The following is a 12,732-nucleotide window of genomic DNA, read 5'->3' on the forward strand; positions in this document are numbered from 1 at the left end:
AAACTTAAACAGCTTTTTCACAAAAACTGTAAAAGATATCAAACTGAAAAGATTTAGCCGAATAGCTGAATATTAAAATAAGCTAAAGTTTGTTTGGCGTCTGTAGGTGAAAGTATGAAAGAGCTGAAACTTTTGGGAGCGGAAGAAGATTTTAAGGATTTAAAGCATGCTCTCATTGACTTCAATGATTAAAAAAAAGAGTTAAAAAGCTTAAACTTTTTAAAAGTATAAATAGTACAAAAAAAAATGAAGAAGTCCCATCATTAGCTGAAAGAGCTGAACATTTTAAAAGTTAAATGGCTTTAATAGCTGAAAGAATGCAGAAGTGACGCAGAGCCCAAAAACGTACAGAATAATAAAATTGAAGTTAAAGTGGAGTTCCACCCATAAATATAACATTACATCAGTAGTTTTAAAAAAATGTCATTAGTCTTTTAAGAAAAAAAAAATATATATTTTTAGATGCCTTCAAAGTGTTGTTGCTAGGCAGAATAGTTAATCTTCCCTCTTCCTGCACCTAGGTGCTTAAGCTTCCTAACCTACACCGCACAGACTCCTGGGAATGTAGTGGGTGTAACTTTCCAGGAGTCTGTGCACTCCCCAGTCTCGAAGAATCATGTGACTTGGACAGCACAGGTGCTGAAACCTGATCTGAAACCTATTACACTGCTTGTGCAGCACTGAGCATGTGCGAGATCTGCAAGGCTGAAATCCAGGAAGTCCTACAGTCTGGCTTCATGATGCCCACACTTAAGATGGCCCCAGTCAATTTCTATTTTATAAAGTGTCTAAATGCTGTAACAACCTAACAAAACGGACCTTAGTTTACAGACTAACTTTACTAGAATACATTAAGCTTGTGTATTACAGGGGTATTTATATTTAAAAAGTGAAATTGTGGCCGGAACTCCGCTTTAAGAATAATAAAACAACGAATAACAATACTTGAAGAGGATTCCCACTAATTCCCACTAATTATAATTCTGGTACAAAGTATTTAACCACGCCAATACAGGGCAGTTTCACCCCCTTCCTGCCCAGGCCAATTTTTACTTTTCAGCGCCGTCACACTTTGAATGACAACTGCGCGGTTATGCAACACTGTACCCAAATAGAGCTTTCTTTTGGTGGTATTTGATCATCTCTGCGGTTCTTATTTTTTGCGCTATAAACAAAAGAAGAGTGACAAGTTTGGAAAAAAACACAATATTTTTTACTTTTTGCTATAATAAATATCCCCATTTAAAAAAATATATATATATATTTTCCTCAGTTTAGCCCAATATGTATTCTTCTACATTATTTTGTTAAAAAAAAATCTCAATAAGCGTATATTTTTTTTTTGGAGGGGGGGGGGGGTTGTCGGTCTCTCAGTGTGAGTAAATGCCCTGGCATCAATTGAAGTAAACCATGCCCCATCATTGGTGTCAGTGGGAGGAATTGTGCTCCCTTGTTGATGTAATGGGAGTAATAGTGCCCCAAGGGCCGTATATATGTAGGAAGGCAAATGGTAGTTTGCCCTTTGGCAGGTATGATACATGCTTAGTTACATTGTCCAAGGTGGACCAATATTCTTTAAACTAACATTTCAATTGGGCTTTAACTTTCCTGATTTGAGAATATGGCACATAGGGAGGAATATATTTTTACATTTTTGTCATCCCTCTAATTTCAGGCAACCTCAGCCATGGGGAAGAGCGAGAAGAAGGGAAAGAAAGGATCAAAGAAGAAGAAAGGAAGTAAAAAATCTCAGGAAGACAAAATGACGTTTGCTGAAGCTCTCCTGGCCTATCAGTCAGTATCCTGTCACCTGGGTGGGGTTGGAGCTCCCGGGATCAGAATCTTTGGGGGGGGGGGTCGAATACTTTTCATTTTAAAGTCCATTTAGAAAGAAATTATCTTGTGTCTGAGATGCATCTAAAGCAGACCTGGGCAAACTACGGCCCGGCGGACCTTTTAATCCGGCCCACCCCCGCCGCCGCTGCCACGTTAATCACCGCGGCGGGGAACATTAGACAGCATTCGTTTGAACAGCTGTTTTCCCCGCCGCGCATAGACACTCCCCCTTGGACGGATCTGTCCAATCGCGAGCAAGGGGGAGTCACATAGACACTCCCCCTTGCTCGCGATTGGACAGATCCGTCCAAGGGGGAGTGTCTATGCGCAGCGGGGAAAACAGCTGTTCAAACGAACGCTGTCTAATGTTCCCCGCCGCGGTGATAACAGTAGGCAGGGCCGGTGTAGCAGTAAGATCGGCATCCCAAGAAAATTGGCATCCCTTGTAGCAACTGAGCATGTGCCGATTTCAGTCCATTGAAATCGAGCGCAGAGCTGCTGCACTACAACACAGCTGAGTCAGATTAACTCTGCACGCGCCGAGAGCTATTGCAGAGGAACACTGCATCAGGATGACCGCGGGGGACACAGGCTTGTATAGGCTACCTACGGGGGGGGATCAGTCTGTATGTCCAGGGGGGGGGCAGTCTGTATGTCATGGGGGGGCAGTCTGTATGTCACGGAGGGGGGGGGGGTGCAGCCACTTGTGCCAACACACGCAGCCACTTGTGCCAACACACGCAGCCACTTGTGCCAACACATGCAGCCACTTGTGCCAACACACGCAGCCACTGTGCCACCATAAATTGTCGCCACTGTGCCAATCACACGCAGCCACTGTGCCAATCACACGCAGCCACTGTGCCAATCACACGCAGCCACTGTGCCAATCACACGCAGCCACTGTGCCAATCACACGCAGCCACTGTGCCAATCACACGCAGCCACTGTTCCCATCAAACACAGCCACTGTGCCAATCACACGCAGCCACTGTGCAATCAATTGTTGCCACTGTTCCCAAACACAGCCACTGTGCCAATCACATGCAGCCACTGTGCCAATCACATGCAGCCACTGTGCCAATCACACGCAGCCACTGTGCCAATCACACGCAGCCACTGTGCCCATCACACGCAGCCACTGTGCCAATAACACGCAGCCACTCTGCCCATCAAACGCAGCCACTGTGCCCATCACACGCAGCCACTGTGCCCATCACACTCAGCCACTGTGCCCATCACACGCAGCCACTGTGCCCATCACACGCAGCCACTGTGCCATCACACGCAGCCACTGTGCCAACACACGCAGCCACTGTGCCAACACACGCAGTCACTGTGCCATCAATTGTTGCCACTGTGCCCATCACACGCAGCCACTGTGCCATCAATTGTCGCCACTGTGCCCATCAAACGCAACCACTGTGCCATCACACGCAGCCACTGTGCCATCACATGCAGCCACTGTTTAATCAATTGTGGCTATTGATTAAACAGTGGCTGCCTGTCCCCAGCCTCTGTCCACCTCCTGTGTCATGTCCCCAGCGTCTGTCCCCCTCCTGTGTCATGTCCCCAGCCTCTGTCCCCCTCCTGTGTCATGTCCCCAGCGTCTGTCCCCCTCCTGTGTCATGTCCCCAGCGTCTGTCCCCCTCCTGTGCCATGTCCCCAGCGTATGTCCCCAGCCTCTGTCCCCCTCTTGTGTCATGTCCCCAGCCTCTGTCCCCCTCTTGTGTCATGTCCCCAGCCTCTGTCCCCCTCTTGTGTCATGTCCCCAGCCTCTGTCCCCCTCCTGTGTCATGTCCCCAGCCTCTGTCCCCCTCCTGTGCCATGTCCCCAGTCTCTGTCCCCCTCCTGTGTCATGTCCCCAGCCTCTGTCCCCCTCCTGTGTCATGTCCCCAGCCTCTGTCCCCCTCCTGTGCCATGTCCCCAGCCTCTGTCCCCCTCCTGTGTCATGTCCCCAGCCTCTGTCCCCCTCTTGTGTCATGTCCCCAGCCTCTGTCCCCCTCCTGTGCCATGTCCCCAGCCTCTGTCCCCCTCCTGTTCCACGTCCCCAGCCTCTGTCCCCCTCCTGTGCCATGTCCCCAGCCTCTGTCCCCCTCCTGTGTCATGTCCCCAGCCTCTGTCCCCCTCCTGTGCCATGTCCCCAGCCTCTGTCCCCCTCCTGTGCCATGTCCCCAGCCTCTGTCCCCCTCCTGTGCCATGTCCCCAGCCTCTGTCCCCCTCCTGTGCCATGTCCCCAGCCTCTGTCCCCCTCCTGTGTCATGTCCCCAGCCTCTGTCCCCCTCCTGTGCCATGTCCCCAGCCTCTGTCCCCCTCCTGTGTCATGTCCCCAGCCTCTGTCCCCCTCCTGTGCCATGTCCCCAGCCTCTGTCCCCCTCCTGTGCCATGTCCCCAGCCTCTGTCCCCCTCCTGTGCCATGTCCCCAGCCTCTGTCCCCCTCCTGTGCCATGTCCCCAGCCTCTGTCCCCCTCCTGTGCCATGTCCCCAGCCTCTGTCCCCCTCCTGTGCCATGTCCCCAGCCTCTGTCCCCCTCCTGTGCCATGTCCCCAGCCTCTGTCCCCCTCCTGTGCCATGTCTATAACAAGTACTCGTACCAGTTTTCCAACAATGATATTTACTGCTTTTTATAAAGAAATACAATTGATTTTATGCAGTATTGAGTTTAGCCTTTTGGCCCGGCCCTCCAAAATATTTTTAGTTTCTCATGTGGCCCCATCGAAAAAATAATTGCCCACCCCTGATCTAAAGCGTAGTTCTACTGTTTAGAGAAAACCCCACTTTATGTGTGTTCCCATTCACACACCATGCATATTTTTATTATATATATATATATATTATTTCTTACCTATTCGATGTTTCTCACGAGGAGGTGTCATGGCTGACTTCAAAGTTAGGATAGTGAGTCTGGGTCAAGTCTGTCTTTATTAGCATACAATGCAAGAAGCCCAGCCCCTACACCAGGGGTGTCCTAACTTTTTTCAAAGAGGGCCAGATTTGATGAAGTGAACATGCGTGAGGGCCGACCATTTTGCCTGACATTCTTTGAATCATTAAAGTTTAAGTGTGTTCATCTGAGCACTAATACACTGCCCAACAAGAATTTTTTTGCCTTTGTGGCTGTGTGTGGTGAAGAGAGATGAGCTTGGGCGTGTTATTTAGATATACTGTATATATTTCTTTTGTGGCCCCAATGAATCCAAGAGCGCTGCTTAGGACTGAGGATGAGCTTGGGGGTGTTATTTGGATATACCGTATTTATCGGCGTATAACACGCACAGGTTTACCATTGCCATGAATGCAGCCTCACCATTGCCATGAATGCAGCCTCACCATTGCCATGAATGCAGCCTCACCATTGCCATGAATGCAGCCTTACCATTGCAACCAATGCAGCCTTACCATTGCAACCAATGCAGCCTCACCATTGCAAAAAATGCAGCCTCACATGTGCCATGAATGCAGCCTTACATGTGCCATGAATGCAGCCTTACCATTGCCATCAGTGCAGCCTGAACGATGCCTATCTGTAGCCTCGGAGGGCAGAGGGAGGGGGGCTGGACGAGTGCCCAACGATTACAAACAGGAGAATCTCTTGTTTACTCTGTGGCCTCTTTAATACAAAGTCCCGTTTCCTATGAAAGACAGAACAGTCGTCCAATGGCATCCCAGGAGACGGGACTTCCAATCGGAGATTCTCTTCATGTAATCCGACGGTGCTTGTCCTGCCCCCTCCCTGTCCCCTCCAAGGCAGCGTCAATAAATACAGTATATATCTTTTGTGGCCCTGGGGGCCACAAACAATATATATATATCCAAATCCCCAGGGGGGCAATATTTAATCAACAGGGGAGCCACATTTGGCCCCCGGGCCGGACTTTGGACATGCCTGCCCTACACCTTTAAAGTAGTTGTAAACGTTTGATTTAAAAAAACAAATAACAAACATGATATACTTGCCTGCTACGTTTGCACAGAGCAGCCCCGATCCTCTTCTTCTGCGGTCCCCTGCCGACACTCCAGGCTCCTCCTCTTTATTGTTTGCGCCCATTGACACAGACAGCGTGACTTGGCCCGACCCCCGCTCCTGTGTCAGAGCTTTTGATTGACAGCAGCAGGAGCCAATGGCTTCTGCTCTTATCAATCTGTTCAATGAGGAGAGCGACAAGCCGCTGTGCACATCGCTGGATCGGATTGGGCTCAGATAATAAAAAAGGGAAGGAGGGACCTGGGGGGAACTGCAGCACAGAAGGTTTTTTACCTTAATGCATAGTGTGCATTAAAGCGGAGCTCCGCCCACTGCTGCAAAAATTAAAAGCTAGCAGCTTCACATACTGCAGCTGCTGACTTTTAATAATAGGACACTTACCTGTGCTGGAGTCCAGAGATGTCGGCACCGCAGCTGATGTTTCCATCAGCTAGCGGTTGCTGACGCCGCCATTGCCAGGTCCCTACTGCGCATGCACGAGGCACCACTGAGCTCTCCTACTGGAGGGAGCCGAGCTGCTGACGTAATGCGCCGCGGCCCGGTCTTCCAGAAGCGAGGACAGAATACCTGTCACAGACAGCGGTATTTACTCAGTGCAACTTATAGGCCTCATGCACAATAGGCGTTTTTGGACATTTTTACAGCAGCTGTTTTTGGCAGTAGACTTTTTTTTCTACAGTCAATAAACTCCCCATCATGTCATCCTATGTGTCCATGCACACAAAGGCTGTTATCAGCAGTTTTGGGCTTAAAAAAACAAAACAAAACAAAACTAGTGGGTTCTGAGAGGAGACTTTCAGCTATAAAAACGCTCTAACATCAAACGCTTGTAAACACAGATAAACGCTCAAGAACGTGGCTCACCAGCGTTTAACGTTTTTGATCCATTGAAAAAAAAAACGTGGAAAAATGCTTAACAACGCTAAAAAACACTATTGCAAAAACTTTAAAAGAAGTTAAAAACTCACTGCAAAGCTACTGGCGTTTTTAGAACGTTATTTTAACGTCCAGTGTGCATGAGGCCTTAATGTACCGTATTTATTGGGGTATAGCGCGCTCCCGCGTATAGCACGCACCCCTAAAGTTTTTTTCTGTGGAAAAAAGTTTTTTTGTACTTTGTACCAGTTTTGGTGTCTTGCGCGGCGTCCATCGGCGGCCTCGTCGGGTCCGGCGTCCGTCTGCGGCTTCGGGTGTCCTCTTCGTCGGGTCCGGCGTCCTTCTGCGGCGTCCTCGCGTCCTCCACGCTCGTTTTCCGCGCCGAGTTTGAATACTGCGCCGACATATACAGAGCGCAGTACACTCGTGTATTGTCAGGCAGGCTCGGCTACTCTCGCGCTGACGTCCAGGACGTCAGCGCGAGAGGAGCCAAGACTGGCCGACAATACACGAGTGTACTGCGCTCAGTATATGTCGGCGCAGTATTCAAACTTGGCGCGGGAAAGCGGGTATCGGCGTATACCGCGCACCCACGATTTATACCGCGCAAAAAAGTGCGCGGTATACGCCGATAAATACGGTAATTAAAAGATATAACGGCAACATTTCATAAAAAAAACAAAAACAGAATCACTGAGTTTGAAAAAGGATCACCCCCTTGTTTCAGTATTTAGTTGAGCTTTAATTACAGCCTCTAGTCTGTTGGCACATGTCTCCACTAAGTTTGCACATCCAGACTTTGCAATATTTGCAATATTTGCCCACTCTTCTTTGCAGAATTGCTTAAGTTCAGTTAAATTTGATGGTGACCGTTTGTGAACTGCAGTCCTCAAGTCATTACACAGATTTTCAATGGGGTTTAGAAGGGTCACTAAAGGATTATTTTTTTTAGCTAAATAGCTTCCTTTACCTTACTGCAGTCCTGGTTTCATGTCCTCATTGTTTGTTTTTGCTTTGATGTTGCTGTAATTCCTCTCTGTTCTGGACACTTCCTGGTTGTCTGTTTCCTGATGACCACAGTACTGTGAGATTTCTCACTGTGGTGACTAATCAAGGAGGTGTGATTACTGTGTGTCAGCATCAATCCAGTTTCGTTTTACAAAGCATCACTGCCCTCTATTGGCTCTTTGTCTCTGTACATCAGAGAACCAGGAAACAACAGCAAAAACGAAACTAAACTGTAGGTACATTATATGATTGATTTTGATCTATTTTTAATCATTTTTAAAGGGAATCAGTTAACTATTATGTCTCTATACCCTGTAAACAGTAATTTCAGCTAAAAAATGTTTTTCCTTTAGTGACCCTTTAAGTCTCGGCTCAGACTAGGCCATGCAAGGACATTCACCTTGTTCTTCTTCAACCACTGTGTGGTCATATTTGCTGTGTGCTTTGGGTCATTGTCATGTTGGAAGGTAAACCTTCTTCCCTGTGACAACTTTCTGGCAGAGGGCAGCAGATTTTTCTCGAGAATTTGATGGTATTTTGCCCCATCCGATATTCCTTCTATCCTGATAAATGCTCCAGTCCCAGCTGCATAGAAACACCCCCATAACAGGATATCACCCCCTCCATGCTTTACTGTAGGAATGAATGGTGTTATTTGGGTGGTGAGCTGTATTGGATTTCCAGCAGACATATAGTTTGGTGTTGAGGCCAAATAATTCAATTTTACTCTTATCTGACCAGAACACCTTTTTCCATGTGGCCTCAGAATCTCCCAGGTGCGTTTTGGCAAAGGTCAGTGGCCTTTCTCGAGGAGTGGCTTTTTTCTTGCACCCCTCCCACACAAGCCACATTTGTGGAGAATTTGTGGAGAATTTGTGATATTGTTGTCACATGCACACAATGACCACTCTTTGTCATAAATTCCTGCAACTGCTTCAGAGTTTCTTTAGGACTCTTGGTAGCAGGGCTGCCATCAGGGGGGTACAGGCAGTACACCTGTAAGGGGCCCGGATGGCAACCCCCTTTATTTAAAAAAAAGTTTGTTTTATATATTTTTTATTTATGTTTTTCTCTTTATTTTTATTAAAGGGCCCAGAGGTCCCCAGGGCCCCGGATAGCTACCCCTTTTTTAATATATATTTATATATATATATATATATATATATATATATATATATATATATATGTGTAACAGTCAACACCGTTTACGATTTCCCTTCCATTAACCACGACAGCTTATCCGACAGTCCGACAATCCAGCAGACACGATCCATCCCATTTCCCATAATAACCGAGACACAAGCTTCAGCTCTGGTTTCAAAATGTATGAATGCATTTAATGGTTCCTTAGCTTTCTTATATATATTGGCATCACACAATGGACAATGGACTGTCTTTCAGGAGCCTATTGACCTGTTGTGGGTCAGCATGAAATCACCTGTAATATGTCCAGATCTCCTGCAATACATAAATTAACAGTTATCAGTCACCCTATGCCCAAAAGGGGCACAGGGTGACCCTAGACCCAAGAGTCATTAGTGACGCTGGCACAGGAGTACCCCCCATCCTTCAAAAGTCCCTCGGTGTCATGTCATTCCGTTACAATATATATATATATATATATATATTTTTTTTTATTATTATTAAAGGGCCCAGAGGTCCCCAGGGCCCTGAATGGCTATCCCCCCCTTTTATTTTATAATTTTTTTATTTCTTCTTTTTTGTAATCGGCCCAGAGGTCCCCAGGGCAACCCCCCCTTTTTTTTTTTTTGCTCGTCAGCACCCAAAGCCCCCCAACCGTAATTTGCGGCGGCAGCACCCCCCCCCTGGTTCTCTGCTCCAGGGGGCCCATGCCTGAAGCTGTGTAAGGGGTCCAATAATTCCTGATGGCGGCCCTGCTTGGTAGCCTCTCTGACCAGTTTCCTCCTGGCTCTTGGATCCAGTTTGGAGCAAAATCCTGATCCAGGGAGGGTCTGTGTTGTACCAAATACCTTCCATTTCTTAATAAGACTTCACTGTGCTTCTAGCCATTGCTAAAGCCTTTGAAATGTTTTTGTATCCATCTCCTGACTTGTGCCTGTCCAGAACTTTACCCTGGAGATCTTTTGACAGTTCCTTGCCACCCATTGTTGATTGTTTGCTTCAGTTGCACTACCAGGGACTGAAATGCTCCAAGAAAGCTATTTTCATGCTAAGCTAATCAAAATGACCACAGCTGATCACAGTTGAAAATCAAATGGCTTTGTGTGTCATTGAGAAGGTGATTAGCTACACCTGATTGAGTTTACATTTTTAAGAGGGGGGGTGATACTTTTTCCAACTCAGTTATCCTGTTTTTGAATTTTGGTTATTTATTTTTTTCTGATATGTTGGTGTTATATCTTTCACTTGGATGTTATAGAATATATAGAATAGTAGATACAACTGGATAAAACATAAACTGTGTCTGTCTTTATTTCAGGCTGCAAAGTAACACAATGTAATTATTTTAAAGGGGGGGTGATTCTTTTTATACCCACTGTCCTTACCAAATTGCTATTTACCTTTGTGATGTACTCCTTAAAAAATAAAAATAAACTTTGAAAAGGTAATGTTGTCCAATGTACGGCCAGGTTACGTCAGAGAGGAGGTGCAGTAGGTGACAAATCGATGACAGGTGAGGGGACAGGTACTGAGTTTGTTTCATCTCACCATGAGAGAATAAACAATGGATGACCTATTATAAAACCATCCATCGGGAAATGAGGAAGTGAAATGTTAATCTATGTACGCCTGAGATGGAAACAATATGTGCATTGTGCGTTTATAATCCTGGATGGTGTTTTCACAAGCATGGGGTGTTTAAACAAGTCATTTCCTTCTATTCTTTTCATTAAGAACATTTCCTCAACCTAATCAGAGAGCCTTTATGCTTCATTACATTATAATCAAAAAGATTTAAAGATGAATTCCACCTCTGATTGTGTTTTTCATAAAACCCCTTTTACACAGTCCAAAGTGGCTTTACAACAGAGGGGCAGATCCACATACATCTGCGTGGGCGCAGCGTATGTGAGATACGCTACGCGGCTGTAACTTACTTTTCTTGTCTTTGAATCCTGAAAGAATTCACGCCGTAAGTTACGGCGGCGTAGTGTATCTCTCGCGGCGTAAGGGCGCGGAATTCAAATTGGGCGGGTAGGGGGGCGTGTTTCATTTAAATGAAGCGCGTCCCTGCGCCGAACGAACTGCGCATGCCCCGTCCGTCAAAACTCCCAGGGTGCATTGCTCCAAATGACGTCGCTAGGACGTCATTGTTTTCGACGTGTACGTAAATGGCGTCCAGCCCCATTCACGGACGACTTATGCCGCGTACAGACGGTCGTTTTTTGTGATGAAATAAAACAACGTTTTAAATTATGAAATAAAACGATGTTTTTGAAACATCATTTTCAAAAACGTTGTTGCCTACACACCATCGTTTTTTCACAATGCTCTAGCAAAGCGAGGTTACGTTTCACCACTTTTTTCCATTGAAGCTTACTTCATAACTAGCTTCTGGGCATGCGCGGGTTTAAAAACGTCGTTTTAAACGTCGTTTTTGCTACACACGGTCAATTTCTGTGAAACATAAAAAGGACGTTTTGAAAAACGACACAAAAAATTCGAGCATGTTCGAATTTTTTTTTGGTCGTTTTTTTGAAGACATAAAACGACGTTTTGCCCACACACGATCATTTTAAATGACGTTTTTTAAAACGTCGTTTTTTTTTCATCACAAAAAACGACCGTCTGTACGCGGCATTACGCAAACAACGTAAAATTTTCAAAATTATACGCGGGAACGACGGCCATACTTAACATTCAGTACGCCACCAGATAGCAGCTTTAACTATACGCCGGAAAAAGCCAAACGGAAACGACGTTAAAAAATGCGACGGCCGGTCGTACGTTCATGGATCGTCGGAAATAGCTAATTTGCATACTCAACGCGGATTACGACGGGAACGCCACCTAGCGGACGCCGAAAAATTGCATCTAAGATCCGAAGGCGTACGAAGACGTACGCCTGTCGGATCTAACCCAGATGCCGTCGTATCTTGTTTTGAGGATTCAAAACAAAGATACGACGCGGGAATTTTGAAATTACGCCGTCGTATCAATAGATACACCGGTGTACTTTCTTTGTGGATCTACCCCAGAGTCTGCAGGAGTCGATATAGTAGACTACTAGGGATTGGACAGGATAGAGGGGGGCAGAAGTGTGGTCAGTATTCTGTCTTTTCAGCATATCCAATCTAAGATCCCAAAGACTTTCTTTTATTCTAATTGTTTTTTTTTCTTAATATTTTATTTAAATTGTTATTTCTAATGAACATAGGCGTGCACACAGGGTGTGCCAGGTGTGTCTGGGCACACCCTAATCACCCTGTTCTGAGCAGATTCCCCCTTCTGCTTGGCTTTAGAGAAAGGGATCAAGGATTCTCTGTCCTCTGTCCCTTTCTCTGCCTCAAAAGTGAGACATCAGGGGTCTGTTTAGACCCCTAATATTTCACCAAAGCCCTCCGATGGGGCTCCTAAAAAACTGTAAAAAAAAATGGTAAAAAATGATTGTAAAAAAAAAAAATGGTAAAAAATGAAAAATAAATGGTAATAATAAAAAAAAAAAATAAAGTTAAGCTATTGACACCAGTCTCTGCCCTACTGACACCGTCCACTGCTCTACTGACACTGTCGATTGCCCTGCGGCTATATATATATATATATATATATATATATATATATACATACATGCATGTGTGTTTGCACACCTATGATAATGAATATTTGTTTGCATTATTTGGTCATTTTTATATCTGCCCAAAAGTAAGCTTAAAGAGGAGTTCCACCCAAATTTGGAACTTCCTCTTAACCCACTCCTCTCCCCCTTACATGCCACATTTGGCATGTAATTTTTTTGGGGGGGGAGTGGGGGCTTCAGCATGAGTGGGACTTCCTGTCCCACTTCCTCCTTCCTGTAGGCGACTAAGCTTAGTCGCCTTCAGGAA

At 45.8% G+C, this 12,732-nt stretch overlaps 1 protein-coding gene across 1 annotated transcript in view; it reads left to right on the forward strand.

Annotated features, from left to right (window-relative positions):
* Positions 1-1,661: 1,661 nt before the first annotated feature.
* Positions 1,662-12,732, forward strand: part of CCDC83 (coiled-coil domain containing 83) — a 47,019-nt gene continuing 35,948 nt past the window's right edge. The window contains exon 1 of the mRNA XM_040340078.1: positions 1,662-1,794. Within this exon, the coding sequence (XP_040196012.1) occupies positions 1,688-1,794 (107 nt within the window). The 5' untranslated portion in view covers positions 1,662-1,687. The remainder of the gene's footprint in view (positions 1,795-12,732) is intronic.

Source organism: Rana temporaria, chromosome 2 (genome assembly GCF_905171775.1).
Source record: "Rana temporaria chromosome 2, aRanTem1.1, whole genome shotgun sequence".
In the NCBI taxonomy this organism is placed as follows: Eukaryota; Metazoa; Chordata; class Amphibia; order Anura; family Ranidae; genus Rana; species Rana temporaria.